General features: G+C 44.7%; 1 protein-coding gene across 5 annotated transcripts in view; it reads left to right on the top strand.

The window, feature by feature from the left end:
* Positions 1 to 18,630, top strand: part of THADA (THADA armadillo repeat containing) — a 1,252,206-nt gene that overhangs the window by 662,786 nt on the left and 570,790 nt on the right. For all 5 annotated transcript variants that reach the window (XM_063918333.1, XM_063918332.1, XM_063918334.1 and 2 more), the window contains exon 28: positions 9,338 to 9,469. In XM_063918333.1, the coding sequence (XP_063774403.1) occupies positions 9,338 to 9,469 (132 nt within the window). The remainder of the gene's footprint in view (positions 1 to 9,337; positions 9,470 to 18,630) is intronic.

Here is an 18,630-nt window from a genome sequence, read left to right as displayed (position 1 = left end):
ATTGTTTGCACTACATACCCAGTCGTGATATATTTACTACACATGAAAACATAGTTATAATGTATAATTATGAGTATTTTTAATAGTGCAACAAAATTTGACATAAATGGTCCAGGGACTTAGAAAATGTGTGAGAACTGCATGCAGTAAACAACTTGTGAGTTGCACTAGACGTTTGGTTAATACTGGGAAAATTGGGACATAATCCAAGCTGTCAGTGACAGAGGTTTAAAACTTGGGGCATTCCTTCCAAATAGAGATGAGCGGGTTCGGGTTTTACTCGGATTTACTTCGGATTTACTCCTTTTTCAAAACGGCATTTTATTGGCTATTCAAAACACGAGACATCCGTGAGCCAATAAAATGCCGTTTTGAGAACCGAGTAAATCCGAGTAAAACCGAACCCGCTCATCTCTACTTCCAAATTATAAATGATTGTTCACTTTGTGAACATTTTAATAGTGGGCTATATGGTTCCAGAGATTTTTTGTTTCCCGATCCTTGTATTGTCCTTTCTGTGATCTCCAATCAGAATAGTCGACCGAAATTTACAATGGGTGCCCTCCTTGAACTTCAAACAGTACTTGAAAAATAAGACACCATTGGCAGAATTAAATTCTATTTCCCGGCTGCTGTCAGTGCCGGGTGCCCGATGGAGCAATTAATTTGTTGCTCCGTTTGGTGGCGAACAGCTGCCATCACCTGCATTTCGGAGGTGGCAGGCTGAAATGAGTTAAAAGTGACCGTTTGGGCGCCCAAAAGGCACTTTTCACATTGCGCCCGACACTTTGGTCAGGCTTAGCCGTTTTAAGCAGCTAAAACAAGGCTCCCTGGGCGAGATAAATAATACCACCTCCTCAGCTCCCCCCGATCTCCTGTCACTTTAGACGTGAGATCAGACGCGATAGACAATTGAATTCCTATGTCTTCCTGTTTTCATGTATGTGATTACGGTTGAAAATGGCTGCCTCCTCCAATGATTATGTTGTTGATTAGAGTCTTTTACAATCCATTACCACAAAAAGAGAGGTGGCACAAGTGTACAAAATTGCAATTATGAGGAAGGTCTCACTTCAGATACAACTGAATTTGCCAAGTGGGAGAAGAAATTTGATTATTTAATCCTCATCCTGTTCTTCAAAGCAGGACCAGAAAGGTCCGTTAGAGGGTATCCGGTCAGATGATCGACAATGTCAAGGTTGACACTCAGGTCGACCACTATTGGTCGACATTTACATGGTCGACGTGGACTAATGGTCGACACATTAAAAGGTCTACATGAGTTTTTTTTACTTTTTTCATACTTTACGATCCACGTGGACTATGATTGGGAACGGTAACCTTGCCCAAAGCATGGCGAGCGAGGGGACGCGGTGCACTAATTGGGGTTCCCCGTCACTTTACGCAGAAAATGACACCAAAAAAAGTAAAAAAAAACAAACAACTCATGTCGACTTTTTTCATGTATCGACCTTTCATGTGTCAACAATTAGTCCATGTCGACCATGTCAGTATCGACCAATAGTGGTCGACCTAATGAGTGTCGACCTTAACTTTGTCGACCATTCATTCCGGAACCCCGTCAGAGTTCATTATGTCAGCAGCATAATAATAAAGGCCCTGATTTCTGTTGGCAGGGGCATAAATAATCCCAAATAACTTACATTCTCTAATGTGTAAGGAATGAATACTTTATGGGGTATATGCAATTGCGGTCGAATTCCCGAAAATGTCGAAAAACGGGACATTTTCGCCCCCCAAAAAAAATTCGACAATGCAATTCAGTACTTTTCGCCAAAAAAACGGACTTTCCAAATTCGACTTTTTGAAATTCGACATTTGTCAAATTCGACATTTCTGCAATGGTACAAATGCGGCAATTCGACAAAAGTATATTCAATTGAAGTTTGTAAATTCGACAACAGTGCTTTTAGACAGTAAATTCGTCATTTTCATTCCGCCACACTTTGCTGGCGGAATCTAATAAAATTTTTTAAAAACTTGTTTTTTTTTGTGTTTTTTTAATTGGTAATAGCATATCTATTTATATTAGAAGGGATTAGGTACTTGGTTTGTCTATTTTGGAGGCACAAGTATTATTTATATATTTTTAAAAATATATATATATATTTTTTTTTATGGAATGGTAAAAATCTGGGGGGAAAAATGCGTGGGTTCCCCCCTCCTAAGCATAACCAGCCTCTGGCTCTTCGAGCCGGTCCTGGTTCTAAAAATCCGGGGGGAAAACTGACATGGGATCCCCCGTATTTTTAAAACCAGCACCGGGCTCTGCGCCTGGTGCTGGTGCAAAAAATACGGGGGACAAAAAGCGTAGGGGTCCCCCGTATTTTTTACACCAGCATCGGGCTCCACTAGCTGGGTAGATAATGCCACAGCCGGGGGTCACTTTTATACAGCGCCCTGCGGCCGTGGCATTAAATACGCAACTAGTCACCCCTGGCCGGTGTACCCTGGAGGAGTAGGGACCCCTTCAATCAAGGGGTCCCCCCCCTCCAGCCACCCAAGGGCCAGGGGTGAAGCCCGAGGCTGTCCCCCCCCCATCCAAGGGCTGCGGATGGGGGGCTGATAGCCTTTGGAAAAATGAAAGAATATTGTTTTTTTTCCCAGTAGTACTACAAGTCCCAGCAAGCCTCCCCCGCAAGCTGGTACTTGGAGAACCACAAGTACCAGCATGCGGGAGAAAAACGGGCCCGCTGGTACCTGTAGTTCTACTGGAAAAAAAATACCCAAATAAGAACAGGACACGCACACCGTGAGAGTAAAACTTTATTTCACACATGTCGACACACACATACTTACCTATGTTCACACGCCGACCTCTGTCCACTTGTCCAAGTAGAATCCACGGTGTACCTGAAAATAAAATTATACTCACCTGATCCAGTGTCCTGTGGTCTTTTATTGTAATCCACGTACTTGGCAAAAAAAAAACCGAACACCCGGACCAGGCGGACTGAAAGGGGTCCCATGTTTACACATGGGACCCCTTTCCCCGAATGTCACAGAAAGGTCCCTTCAGCCAATCAGGAAGCGCCACTTCGTGGCACTCTCCTGATTGGCTGTATGCGCGTCTGAGCTGGCAGACAGCGCATCGCTCAGCTCCCTCCATTAGTTTCAATGGTGGGAACTTTGCGGTCAGCGGTGGGGTTACCGGTGACCTCACCGCTGACCGCAAAGTTCCCACCATTGAAAGTAATGGAGGGGGCTGTGCAATGCGCGTCTGAGCTTAGACGCGCAGAGCCAATCAGGTGAGTGCCACGAAGTGGCGCTTCCTGATTGGCTGAAGGGACCTTTCTGTGACAGGAGTCACGGGGGGTCTCTGCATTCGGGGAAAGGGGTCCCATGTGTAAACATGGGACCCCTTTCAGTCCGCCTGGTCCGGGTGTTCGTTTTTTTTTTTTTTGCCAAGTACGTGGATTATAATAAAAGACCACAGGACACTGGATCAGGTGAGTATAATTTTATTCAAAGGTACCCCGGAACGTCGGCGACATTGGAGACGTGGCAGTCAGCGGGTCAACATAGGTAAGTATGTGTGTGTCGGCATGTATGAAATAAACTTTTACTTTCATGGTGTCTGTGTCCTGTTTTTATTTGGGTATTTTTTTTCCAGTAGAACTACAGGTACCAGCGGGCCCGTTTTTCTCCCACATGCTGGTACTTGTGGTTCTCCAAGTACCAGCTTGCGGGGGAGGCTTACTGGGACTTGTAGTACTACTGGAAAAAACAATATTCTTTCATTTTTCCAAAGGCTATCAGCCCCCCATCCGCAGCCCTTGGATGGGGGGACAGCCTCGGGCTTCACCCCTGGCCCTTGGGTGGCTGGAGGGGGGGACCCCTTGATTGAAGGGGTCCCCACTCCTCCAGGGTACCCCGGCCAGGGGTGACTAGTTGCGTATTTAATGCCACGGCCGCAGGGCGCTGTATAAAAGTGACTCCCGGCTGTGGCATTATCTACCCAGCTAGTGGAGCCCGATGCTGGTGTAAAAAATACGGGGGACCCCTACTCTTTTTGTCCCCCGTATTTTTTGCACCAGCACCAGGCGCAGAGCCCGTTGTTGGTTTTAAAAATACGGGGGATCCCCTGTCAGTTTTCCCCCCGGATTTTTAGAACCAGGACCGGCTCGAAGAGCCCGAGGCTGTTTATGCTTAGTAGGGGGGACCCCACGCAATTTTTTTTCGGGTTTTTTACAGTTTTTCCCCGTTTTTTTTAACATTTTTTAAAATCTAATCAAAATCCGTCAAATTGGCCGTTTTTCGACAGTGGGACTGTCGAATCCGTTTTTATTGAATATGTTGAATTCCGGCACCCACCTGCCGGAATTCGACGGTCGAATTGTGTCGAATTAAAAAAAGGGCGAAAAATTGCCGCGATTCGCCGCCAATTGCATATACCCCTATATCTGTAAATTTGAGTTGTAGAATAGCCTAGCATGTTTCTTCAGTCAGATTTCTACTTGAATACAGTGACCCCCCGTAAACAGACTGGCAGGCCTGGGCTAGTCATGTGTTTTGTTTCTAAACCATTCTCCAGGAGGCTTTTCATTACGTTCCATGTTAAATTGCTTTATAAATGGATTTTGTGAGCAGTGCTGCAGCAAGTTTTGTGTTCTTTGAAAGGCAATTGGTGTACTATTAAAAGAATCAGATTATACATTGCTGTTTTCGACATTATGTGCTGTCTTTGCTGCCCACGTGTTTATTTCTAATAGCATTTTCTATTGAATAACTAACTAAATGTATTCAGTGACATACAGTGATTCTGCATTAATTATTGGTAACTGTTTTGCGTATGTGACCAAAGAGAGATTGCTACGATGTTGCCTCTGCCCTGCTTTAGCACAGATTTATTGATCAAAGTTTTGTGGCTTCTTGATTTAGTGTAATGTTCCTTCTTTTCACATCCCAGTATTTATCAGGTAATCCCATATTTGGTTGCTAATATCTATTCCCCAGCCTGATTATCTAGACATATAGCAGGTTTGGGCTCTTTGTTTGCCTTTGTACGTGTATGGTGAGTTGTGCGGTACAATGGGCCTTAAGTGCACAGACCGTACTTACCTACTCTTCTGAGAGGTCTAGGCACACACCATTATTTCCCTGTTGAAGAGGGACAGCTTATTTACTTTATTCATAACTATGGCCCCATTTCTGCTGTGTGGTGTTGTGAATAGTGACATTGTGCAGTGATGTCATTGCATTTGCTCATCGAGTGGGAGAAGTATCCAACCTTGGGGAAAGAATCTTGCAAATAAATATTAGACATTTCTCTTTCAGCAAAGCTGGGGAACACTGGACCATGGGATTGCAGGTTGACTGGAGGAGTTGGCACATAAACTGTACTATAGCTTTAAATTCTAAGCTCCCCTCCCCCCTGTTACCCCAGAATTTCAGTCTTCTTTATATGCCTCGTGGAGTAGCGCACATTTTCAGCGGCTGCTGAATTGTAGCCATTTACTTTTACTGATCCTGTCAACTCTCAAATAGGCACCAGTTGAGTCCAACTTTGATGTTGGTCATACTCATTTTACACTACTTACTCCTTTTTAAGGATAATTTTCAATAGAAGAATCTCTGTTCGACAGCTATTTCAGATTTTCCATGTGCGTAAAACCAATCTGTTTCCAGATTTCTCCAAGCTGGCACTTCTAGTGATTAATTCCTGTATATCATGTTTTCTTAATTTTTGATACTGTACCCCTGAGGAAGTCCTTCGGGACGAAATGCGTTGGGTCCATTGTGCTTTTGCTATTTGTATCACAACTTGATCAATCTGTTATAGTCAACTGGAATGACCTTCAGTCCCTTTTTGTGAAACCATATATTTATATACAGTATATGTGTGTGCCATTCTGTACGAAATTGTCAGTACATTTTATCAGTATCCATTGTTATGTTTTTATGTTTCACAATACATTTTATGTTATTTATATTATCATTGAGATAGTGTAATTGTATAGGAAACTATCATTAGCGCCCTCAGATTTGTGTTTTGTTTGATCTCTGAGTCTCTGCTAGCGGGAGACTCATCCAGAGGTGCTGCTTTTAACTCACCTCTAGCGCAATTGGGTATCTGGTGTGTGTGTGTGTGTGTGTGTGTGTGTGTGTGTGTGTATGTGTGTGTATATATATATATATATATATATATATGTATCGTGTGTGTATACTGTATATATTATTGTAGATTGTAAGCTCGCAAGAGCAGGGCCTTCTTTCCTCATGAGCCTTTCCTTTTCTTACTTACACTTATACTCCATACTCCCTTTGATGGCACCTAACCCTGGGTTTTCTACACCTGTCCTATATTGTCTTGAACTGTAAGTGCTGTTTTCTTGTTTGCTCATTTGATTATGTACTCTGTAATGGGTGCTTTGGATCCCTTGTGGCGCCATATAAATAAAGGATAATAACAATACTTCATTTAGGTGGTGATATATATACTATATATATATATATCAGGCATGACCCCTCTGCCTTAAAATTAATTGCTCCTTTAACTTTAGTGACTATCGCACTGGATCCCACAAATTGCGGACTGTTACTTATGGCCTTTAAATATTGGGGAAGAGTGTGTCCAGCTCAATACTTAACGTCGGTGTAAAAACAGAGCTGCCTTGCATCTGTATGTTACATACCAAGGCAGTATTTTACCTCCATGCAAAATAAATAACTAATAAAATAAATGTATTTGCACCCATTCCCTTACAGCAGTGGTTATCAAACTGTGTGCCGTGGCACCCTGGGGTACCTCAGGACACTTGCAGGGGTTCCCCGGGTTGGTGGTGGGAGACCAATTCAAATGATGTATGGTTTGGGAACCACTGCAAACAGCATAGTTTGAGCAAAGTTCCCACTTTTTTGGGCTTTTATTTTTTTTGTTGTTGCTCTTATCACGAGGCCTCAGATATTGTTTATATTTGAATTTACTGGAAAATGACATGAGAGAGTTAAAGCCGATATAAAATGAGAATAGGAGAGAGCACTTTATGACAGACTGTCTTATCAGGGTGTTTGTGGTTTCATGTTGTGAAGGATTGGGGGGTGTTGAAAGCTTCTTAGTTACGGTTACTGGAGCTATCAGCTGCCCTTGCATGTTGCATACTGAACAGCCATCACTTATCTTGCAGTAAAAGAGCCTATCAGTCTCTCAGCTGAAGCACTGACTGGCTACTCTGTCATAGCATGCTTATTTTCCACATCACTGCACTTGCTGGATAGAGGAATTTGGTAGCCAACATGAAATGACAGGACAGATTTTTTCTTTCTTGCAGATGCCGTCATGTAGTGACAAATATCTTGCAAAATTTCCAGATTCTGGAACAAGGCAGCTTGTATTCCAGTTATTATTTTCTGTTCTGCATGCCAGTCCCTCGGGCAGCTGGGGGGGTAGCTTTATTAACCAATGGGACTGTCAGGAAGGTCAACACCATTGCAGGCATCTTTTGTAAGTACAGGGTGGAGGACTGATTTATGACTTTAAGTTCAGAGAGTAAAAATAGTTTCAGAAGTGTGAAAACGGCTGGATGTGGGACTGAGCAAAACAAACAGTGAACTTCAATGTAAAACAAATATCCCGGTCTTAGGTTTCTGGAGCAAATGTCAGACAAAAAAAGAAAACAGAAACCAATGACACATCTGCCATTTTGTTTTCTTCTACATAACTGATATCATATTAATAGGTTAAACTAGTTAAGTGTCAAACTGTTCCTGTAATCTAGGGATTAATGTATGGAAAATGTTACAGCTGGTTTTGGATAAAAAAAAATATTTGAATGTGTGTTTACGGAGTACAGCCTGCCATTGATAACTTTGTGTTAAGTCTAATCTATTGCATCTGTTTTGCATTTGCATTCCCTGAAAAATGAACAATGTTTAAATATATTACATATATCTGAAGGCTTTAATTATAAGGTGAAAACTGCACTTATATGGACGAACAAGATGCAACTAACATTACTAATGCAGATCTATTAAAAAACATTGGCTAAGGAGTTGAAAAAGTTTTTAATTTATTCAAATCTCCTGCAACCAATAGGGTTTTGCACCAGGGAGACTCTTGCTTTCAGTTGGATGGGCTCTCCTGGCATAACAGTACAGTGTTGATTGCAGGTCATTGGGCGGTTGAAATGGTTGAACCGCCAGCAGCCAGTAGATGGCGCCCAACAGAGCTATTCAATTGTAGCTCTGTTTGGGTGCAATCAGCTGCCGTCGCTGGCATTTCAGCTCGCACCCCACTGGGGTGGCAAGATGAAATAAGTGACCTGTTTGAGCACTCAAAAGGGGCTTTTCGTGTTGCGCCCATTAGTATTGTAGGGTTTAGCCGCTTTATGTGGCTAAACCCAACCTCTCTGGGCGGAACAAGCGTGATAAAAAAATATATTGAATATCGCCCCCTCCAAATATCCCATTACTTTAGACGGGAGATCAGGAGTGATAAGCAATTGAATATCGCCCATTCAGTCCAAATCCTTCACTCCAGTACACCTGGATAAGACGGGCAGCCGAAGGGCCAGAAGTAAATGTATTTCTTATTGCTGAGGCCCAGGAAGCTTCCTTGAGAACGGATTGTTACCAGGACTATGACTGCAGAATGTATTTTTCAAAATGTTCTTGTCCCATTTGAGACAAAGGTAGGCAATCCTGCGACTCTTCAGCTGTGGATGAAGTACAGGTCACGTATACTGGAAAACTACAGGATACTGAAGTCCACAAAGGGCGGAATCCTGTATAATTCAGTTTTTGTTGCAGGAAAGTATGTATAGGGCTTGCACTGTATATGATGGCTTACAGGGCTTTCCTCTACCAGTTGACAGTAATTTACTCACTTGTATATGCCCAACAGCATGTTTTTACTATATGTATTGCTTTTGATTTTTTTTTTATTTTTTATTTTTGCTTCCTTTTGTGCTTTGTGTTTATTTCAGTTGCCCCATCACATGACACCGATCTCTCTGAGTGGAGTACAGTTGTATCTACAGAGCAGCTTTGTTTCATATCCCAGGGCAGCAAAATAAACAACGGTGTCATGCAGCACATTGCTGTAAGGCTGAAAAGAAAGTTAGAAAGTAATACATTTGGTCTAAATTGCAAGAGGGCATGTACAGTCCAATACATCAGGCATTTGATGGAAAACCAAAAAATAAGTATTACTGTACGTGCCCGACTACCTAAGGCCAATTTTTGTTGCGACATTTAAACAAGTAGATTTAGTTGTGCTTATATTATTTTACATTGTGTAGTCAAATCATGTGACCATGGCAAACGAATACCCATTATTCAACATGTGATTGTGACATCTATTTCCATGGTCTTTCAGTGACACAACGGAATCGAAGCTTCATCCCAGCTTGTACCTCCTTCTCCTCATCCTGAGTAAGCTGTACCCCTCACCCATGGACGGAACCTATTCTGCGCTGAGTTTGGCCCCCTTCATCCCCTACATCATGAGGTAATCCCTGCACCTATGATTTACCACTCTTGCTAATAATTTGCATTATAAATGACCCAGTCTACATGTTGCCTGGTTAGGTATAAGTAATACCCCTTTCACACCGCCAATGCCGGATCCCACCCGGGAATTGGAAACGGGTCCTTCCCAGGTGGGATCCGGCATTGGCCGTTGCTGCCCCGACCCGGCAATATGCCAGGCGGGTTGCCATAGCAGCGGGATGTGGAGGCGGCCCTGGGAGATGAGCTCATCTCCATGCCGCCTCTCCCTGCTGTAGTAAATGGGTCCCGGGACGCATCGACCCGGGAGCCCGTTTACGCAGCCACTGACCCGGTATTCAACCTGGGTATAACACTGCTTTATTCCCGGGTTGAATTGCTGGGTTAGGCGACCCGGGATTTCGGCTATGCCCCTTTCACACCGCATGCTGACCCGGCAATATGCCGGGTCGATACTGGGTTATTTGTGCGGTGTGAAAGGGGTATTAATAAGCTGCTTAGAGCCATCCTTACAATAAGTCTTGAGACTGTGGTAAAGTCTCAGTTCAGCTTAATGGATGAGTAGCCATTACAGGGAAGGATTGACCATAGGGCTCACCAGGAAGATTCCTGGTAGGCTGACGTGTCTGTGGGGCCTGTTTTGTGTGTTGTCATGTGGCCCCACCCCCCACATGGCAGGTAGCCTACCACACTCAGTACATTGCATTGTCCTTATTCATTCTGTTACTCCATCTCTGCAGTACAGCAACTCTGCCGTCCAGTGATACTGCCATGGCTACACGGTATGTTATACCTCTTGTGCAGCCCATGTCGGGCCACTTCTACAACATTTTACAGGGCCACTTTTAGTTCCCGATCCGCCCCTGGTCTCAGACACAACAGCAGCAAAAGATGCAATTAAGGCCGCAATTGTGTACAATCAGGTCCTATGAGGAGGGATCCCACCCCCGGGACAGACCACATTCCCTCATCAAGCCGCACCCCCAATAGAGCTGCTTCCATACATTTCCCGGGCTGGCTTTCCATCCCAATCCGCCCCTGAGCATTTATTATACACCTAATTCAATACATAGGTGGCTATAGTATACAGTAGCTTCAATATTTTTTATATGCCGGGATAGTTCTAGTGGAACATTTTACGATGGAGCGCATACAAGATAAATAGCATAGAAGAAGCCTTGTGGAAGTAAGGACATCAATATCTTAACATATAATAACATAATAATGCCAGAATCTATATAATAATTGTGAATGGCTGTCATGTCTCTGACATGCACATTGGGAGCCCAGCCAAAGGCTCCCACTGCTGGTGAGAATGACAGCCGAGAGGAGGGTAAGGATGGCAGGGGGCAGAGCTTTGACAGACCCTGACCCATTGTAAGATGGGTCCTAAACTACTTGTATTTCTCTAACGTCCTAGTGGATGCTGGGGACTCCGTCAGGACCATGGGGATAGCGGGCTCCGCAGGAGACAGGGCACATCTAAAAAGCTTTTTAGGTCACATGGTGTGTACTGGCTCCTCCCCCTATGACCCTCCTCCAAGCCTCAGTTAGGTTTTTGTGCCCGTCCGAGAAGGGTGCAAACTGGATGGCTCTCTTAAGGAGCTATTTAGTAAGGTTTTTTTTTAGGTTTCTAATCAGTGATTCCTGCTGGCGACAGGATCACTGCAACGAGGGACTTAGGGGAGAGACTGGCAACTCACCTGCGTGCAGGAGGATTGAAGTCTTAGGCTACTGGACACTGAGCTCCAGAGGGAGTCGGAACACAGGTCAGCCTGGGGTTCGTCCCGGAGCCGCGCCGCCGATCCCCCTTACAGACGCTGAAGAAAGACGGCGGAACGGAGGTCCGGAAACAGGCGGCAGAAGACTTCACAGTCTTCAGAGAGGTAGCGCACAGCACTGCAGCTGTGCGCCATTGTTGTCACACGGCTCACTGACACGGTCACGGAGGGTGCAGGGCGCTGCTGGGGGCGCCCTGGGCAGCAATATAAATACCTATTTGGCAAATAAATACATCACATATAGCCATTAAGGCTATATGTATGTATTTTAACCCAGGCCAGTTATTAAAAAACCGGGAGGAAAAGCCCGCCGAAAAGGGGGCGGAGCTTATTCTCCTCAGCACTCAGCGCCATTTTCCTGATCAGCTCCGCTGGTGAGGAAGGCTCCCACTCTCCCCTGCACTGCACTACAGAAACAGGGTTAAAAGAGAAGGGGGGCATAAATTGGCGATATAATGATATATTAAGAGCGCATATATAGAAACAACACCTTCTAGGGTTGTTATATACATTATAGCGCTTTTGGTGTGTGCTGGCAAACTCTCCCTCTGTCTCCCCAAAGGGCTAGTGGGTCCTGTCCTCTATCAGAGCATTCCCTGTGTGTGTGCTGTATGTCGGTACGTGTGTGTCGACATGTATGAGGAAAATGTTGGTGAGGAGGCGGAGCAAATTGCCTGTAATGTTGATGTCACTCTCTAGGGAGTCGACACCGGAATGGATGGTCTACTTATGGAATTACGTGATAATGTCAACACGCTGCAAGACGGTTGACGACATGAGATGGCCGGCGGACAAATTAGTACCGGTCCAGGCGTCTCAGACACCGTCAGGGGCTTGTAAAAACGCCCATTTACCTCAGTCGGTCGACAGACACAGACATGGACACTGACCCCAGTGTCGACGGTGAAGAAACATACGTAATTTTCCTTTAGGGCCACGAGTTACATGTTAAGGGCAATGAAGGAGCTGTTACATATTTCTGATACTACAAGTACCACAAATAAGGGTATTTTGTAGGGTGTGAATAAACTACTTGTAGTTTTGCCTGAATCAGATAAATTAAATGAAGTGTGTGATGATACGTGGGGTTCCTCCGATAGAAAGTTATGGGCGGTATACCCTTTCCCGCCAGAAGTAAGGGCGAGTTGGGAAACACACCTTAGGGTGGATAAGGCGCTCACACGCTTATAAAAACATGGCGTACCGTCTCTAGATACGGCCGCCCTCAAGAAGCCAGCTGATAGGAAGCTGAAAAATATCATGACAGTATATACACACATACTGGTGTTATACTACGACCAGCAATCGCCTCAGCCTGGATGTGCAGCGCTGAGGGGGCTTGGTCGGATTTCCTGACTGAAAATTTTGATACCCTTGACAGGGACAAGATTTTATTGACTATAGAGCATTTTAAGGATGCATTTCTATATATGCGTGATGCGCAGAGGGATATTTGCATTCTGGCATCAAGAGTAAATGTGATTTACATATCTGCCAGACGAAGACACGACAGTGGTCAGGTGAGGCAGATTCCAGACGGCATGTGGAAGTATTGCCGTATAAAGGGGCGGTCCATCGGACCTGGTGGCCATGGCAACAGCTGAAAAATCCACTTTTTGTTACCCCGAATCACATATCGGCAAAAAAGGACACAGTCTTTTCAGTCTCAGTCCTTTCGTCCCCATAGGGGCAGGCGGGCAAAGGCCAGTCATATCTGCCCAGGGGTAGAGGAAAGGGAAGAAGACTGCAGCAAGCAGCCCATTCCCAGGAACAGAAGCCCCTCACAGCTTCTGCCAAGTCCGCAGCATAACGCTGGGGCCGTACAAGCGGACTCAGGTGCGGTAGGGGGTCATCTCAAGAGTTTCAGTACGCAGGGGGCTCACTCGCAAGGGAACTCCGGGATCCTACATGTAGTATCCCAGGTGTACATTGGAAATTCGAGACATCTCCCCCTCACACAATTCACAGGCTGTATTCCCAGCAGGTGATAATCAAAGTACCCCTCTTACAACATGGAAGGGGGTAGTATTCCACACTATATTGTGGTACTGAAGCCAACCGGCTCGGTGAGATCTGGAATATTTGAACACTTACATACAAGCGTTCAAATCAAGATGGAGTCACTCAGAGCAGTGATAGCGAACCAGGAAGAAGGGGACGATATGGTGTCACTGGATATCAGGGACGCTTACCTACAGGTCCAAATTTGCCCTTCTCTCCAAGGGTACTTCAGGTTCCTGGTACAGAACTGTCACTATCAGTTCAGACGCTGCCGTTTGGGTTGTCCACGGCGCCCCGGGTCTTTACCAAGGTAATGGCCGGAATGATGATTTTTCTTAAAAGGAAACATGGACGCTTTCCTGATAAGGGCAAGGTCCAGAGAACAGTTGGAGGTCGGAGTAGCACTATCTTAAGTAGTTCTACGTCAGCACGAGTGGATTCTAAATATTCCAAAATCGCAGCTTTTTCCGATGACACGTCTACTGTTCATAGGGATGATTCTGGACACAGTCCAGAAAAACGTGTTTCTCCCAGTGGAGAAAGCCAGGGAGTTATCCGAGCTAATCGGGATCCTCCTAAAACCAGGAAAAGTGTCAGTGCATCATTGCACAAGAGTCCTGGTAAAAATGGTGGCTTATTACGAAGCAATTCCATTCGGCAGATTTCCCGCAAGAACTCTTCGGTGGGATCTGCTGGACAAATGGTCCGGATCGCATCCTCAGATGCATCAGCGGATAACCCTATATCCAAGGACAAGGGTGTCTCTCCTGTGGTGATTACAGAGTGCTCATCTTCTAGAGGGCCGCAGATTTGGCATTCAGGATTGGATGCCGGTGACCACGGAGGCCAGCCTGAGAGGCTGGAGAACAGTCACACAGGGAAAAAATTTCCAGGGAAGTGTGATTAAGTCTGGAGAATTCTCTCTGCATAAATAAGCTTAGAGCAAATTTATAAGGCTCTAAACTTAGCAAGACCTCTGCTTCAAGGTCAGCCGGTATTGATCCAGTGGGATAACATCACGGCAGTCGCCCACGTAAACAGAAAGGGCGGCACAAGAAGCGGGAGGGCAGTGACAAAACTGCAAGGATTTTTCGCTAGGCGGAAAATCATGTGATAGCACTGTCAGCAGTGTTCTTTCCGGGAGTGGACGACTGGGAAGCAGACTTCCTCAGCAGGCATGACCTCCACCCGGGAGAGTGGAAACTTCATAGGGAAGTTTTTCAGCATGATTGTGGATCGTTGGCAAAGACCAAAGGTGGACATGATAGCGTCCCGCCCGAAAAACGGGACAGGTATTCCGCCAGGTCATGAGACCTTCCGGCGATAGCTGTGGATGTTCTGGTAACACCGTGGGTGTACCAGTCAGTGTATGGGTTCCCTCCTCTGTTTCTCATAACCAAGGTATTGAGAATTATAAGACATAGAGGAGTATGAACTATACTAGTGGCTCCGGATGGGCCAAGAGGGACTTGGTACCCGGAGCTTCAAGAGATGCTCACAGAGGACTAAGGGCCTGGGGAGCTAAGAAGGGACTTGCTTCAGCAAGTACCATGTCTTTTCCAAGAATTACCGCGGCTGCGTTTGACGGCATGGCGGTTGAATACCGGATTCTGAAGGGAAAAAGGCATTCCATAAGAGGTCATACCTACCTTGGTCAAAGCCAGGAAGGAGGTGACCGCACAACGTCATCACCACATGTGGTGAAAATATGTTGCGTGGGTAAGGCCAGGAAGGCTCCACGAAGGAAATTCAACTAGGTCGATTCTGCACTTCCTGAAAACAGGAGTGTTTTGAGCCTCAAATTGGGGTTCATTAAGATTTAAATTTCGGCCCTGTAGATTTTCTTCCAGAAAAAATTGACTTCAGTTCCTGAAGTCCAGATTGTAAAGGGTGTATTCCATATACAGTTCTTTTGTGCCTCTAGGGGCACCGTGAGATCTCAACATAGTGTTGGGATTCCTTAAAATCATATTGGTTTGAACCGCTCAAATCTGTGGATTTGAAATATCTCACATGGAAAGTGACCATGCTGTTGACCAATATCTCACATGGAAAGTGACCATGTTGTTAGTCCTGGCCTCGGCCAGGCGATTGTCAAAAAGAATGGGCGGTTTTTGTTTTACAAAAGCCCATATTAGAATTTTCCATTTGAACAGGGCAGAACTGGGACTCGTCTCCAGTTTCTTCCTAAAGGGGTGTCAGCGTTGTCACCTGAAACAACCTATTGTGGTGCCTGCGGCTACTGGGGACTTGGAGGACTCCAAGTTACTAGACGTTGTCAGGGCCCTAAAAATATATATATATATATATATATATAGTTAGGACGGCTGGAGTCAGAAAGTCTGACTTGCTGTTTATATTGTATGCACCCAACAAGCTGGGTGCTCCTGCTTCTAAGCAGTCTATTGCACGCTAGATTTGTAGTACAATTCAGCTTGCACATTCTGTGGCAGGCCTGCCACAGCCGAAATATGTAGATGCCCATTCCACAAGGAAGGTGGCCTCATCCTGGGCGGCTGCCCGAGGAGTCTCGGCATTATAACTTTGCCGAGCAGCTACGTGGTCAGGGGAGAACACGTTTGTAAAATTTTACAAATTTGATACTCTGGCTAAAGAGGACCTGGAGTTCTCTCATTCGGTGCTGCAGAGTCATCCGCACTCTCCCGCCCGTTTGGGAGCTTTGGTATAATCCCCATGGTCCTGACGGAGTCCCCAGCATCCACTAGGACGTTAGAGAAAATAAGAATTTACTTACCGATAATTCTATTTCTCGTAGTCCGTAGTGGATGCTGGGCGCCCATCCCAAGTGCGGATTGTCTGCAATGCTTGTACATAGTTATTGTTACAAAAATCGGGTTATTACTATTGTTGTGAGCCATTTTTTCAGAGGCTACTTCGTTTTGTTATCATACTGTTAACTGGGTTCAGATCACAAGTTGTACGGTGTGATTGGTGTGGCTGGTATGAGTCTTACCCGGGATTCAAGATCCTTCCTTATTGTGTACGCTCGTCCGGGCACAGTACCTAACTGAGGCTTGGAGGAGGGTCATAGGGGGAGGAGCCAGTACACACCATGTGACCTAAAAAGCTTTTTAGATGTGCCCTGTCTCCTGCGGAGCCCGCTATCCCCATGGTCCTGACGGAGTCCCCAGCATCCACTACGGACTACGAGAAATAGAATTATCGGTAAGTAAATTCTTATTATAATCATATAATCAATGAAATAAACATCTACCATTTATTATCATGAGGGGAATTTTATAAAGGCAAACAAAGAATGTTACATGTGAGCTCTTGTGGAACGTCCTGATTAGGGCAGAAGGCAAGGTAAGGGGGGATCGGTATGAAATACCTTCAATCAAAATCCCAATGGTCAAAATCCCGACAGCAATTGACCGATGGTCAAAATCCCGACATGGACAAAATTCCGACATTTAAAATACCGACATGTAAAATGTCGACAAGTCAAAATGCTGACACACGTTTTCATTGGGTTTTTGGCGTGTATGTCGACATAAGTCGAAATGACGCTGCACTCGCCATGCTTCGGGCACAGTGCCTCGCTGCGCTCGGCACACTAATATATTCCCCCTCCAGGTCCACTGGGATGGTAAAGTATGAACAAGTCAGTTTCAATAAAAAAAAAATCAGGAAAAATGTAGGTTGACTTTTTGACCTGTCGACATAAATGTCGGTATTTTGACCTTGTCGGTATTTTAAATGTCTGCATTTTAACCTTGTCGGGATTTTGACCGTTGGTCAAGTGCTGTCGGTATTTTGACCGTCGGGATTTTGAATGTCAGTAAATTGACTGCATCCCAGGTAAGGTATAGATGCAATTTCACCATGCATAATCCTGGTCTGTGATCAAGAACCAATATCGGGGACTAGGAGCACAATAAATGCAAATAATAAAACAGGAAATGTACTGTAGAGTCATGACTTTAATATGAAGATGACCATATAATATAAGAAATATATAGTACATATTAAGATAAAAAGAAACTTTATATATTGATAATAAAACAAGTTATCGTAGACTCTGTGATACCAAGAGAATATGTATAATCAAAACGAAATACTGTATAGGGCATCAACATATGTAAATTAATGAGGATTATGTAACGAGAACTAAATGTTTTAATTGTATGTGTCAAAGAGTGTGAGATTCTGTTTGATATTTTGTAGGATTATTCTGTCAATAATCCTACAAAATATCAAACTGAATTTTGAGAGCAGAAGGGAGGTTTAAAAATAGTAGTATTAAAGTTACTAAGTTTAAGAGTATTACTGAGTTTGTTTGCTTGTTTTTTTTTTTGGGGGGAGGGAGAATACTTAAATATAAGGGATCTAAATTAGAGAATTTTAGGTATGATCTCCCCATGTATTGGTATGATTTACCCTAACTGTATTGGGATTTTGTTATTTAGTCATTGTTCCAACAGTCCATATTTCATGTCCTATAATGAAATCAACGCAAAGTGGTCCAGTTGTATCCTGGCCAGGTTTTAGGGGGGTTAGGGTCCCTGGTCGAACCTTATGGCGGAATTTGCCGGCCAGAACTTTGACCCAGGGAGCCTGTTCTGGCCCTTCCACTGTATGGATTTGGAAGAAAACTTCACAGAGTGATAATCACAGAGTGATAACATTGGATCCCAGGAGACATACTAGGGGGTTGGGGTCGGTCCGTCGGACCTTCCGTTGGTGTACGCTGGCCAGAACTTTGACCCAGTGGTAGCATTGCATCCCAGAAGACATACTAGGGGGTTGGTTGGACATCAGGGTGGAATGCGCCTGCCAGAACTTTGACCCAGGGAGCCTGTTCTGGGACTTCCACTGGATGGATTTGGAAGAAAACTTCACAAAGTGGTAACATTGGATCCCAGAAGACATACTTGGAGGTTGGGGTCCCAGTCAGACCTACCGTTGGTGTACGCTGGCCAGGACTTTGACACAGGGAGCCTGTTCTGGGCCTTCCACTGGATGGTTTTTGAGGAAAAATTCACATAGTGGTAAGATTGGATCACAGAAGACATATAGGAGGTTGGGGTCCTGGTTGGTGTATGCTGGGCAGAACTTTGACACAGGAAGCCTGTTCTGGGCCTTCCACTGTATTTGGATGAAAACTTTAATGAACTGTAATATCTGACAGAAATAACCATAAATCAATGAACTAAAATAATAACTAAAATTACTAAATGGGTGCAGTGTGTGCGGGGTGGGCCCCCCTGGACCTGGGGGCCCGTGTGCCTCGCAAACACTGCACCCATTATAGAATCGCCAATGACAGAAAGGGTAGTAGATAAGTGGAATAGCCTCCCGTCAGAGGTGACAGAGGCTAAGACAGTAGACCAATTTAAACATGTTTAGGATTGACATA

Source organism: Pseudophryne corroboree, chromosome 4 (genome assembly GCF_028390025.1).
Source record: "Pseudophryne corroboree isolate aPseCor3 chromosome 4, aPseCor3.hap2, whole genome shotgun sequence".
NCBI lineage: Eukaryota > Metazoa > Chordata > Amphibia > Anura > Myobatrachidae > Pseudophryne > Pseudophryne corroboree.
The sequence above is the reverse complement of the archived record's forward strand: the minus strand, read 5'-3'. Positions and strand labels throughout refer to the sequence as shown.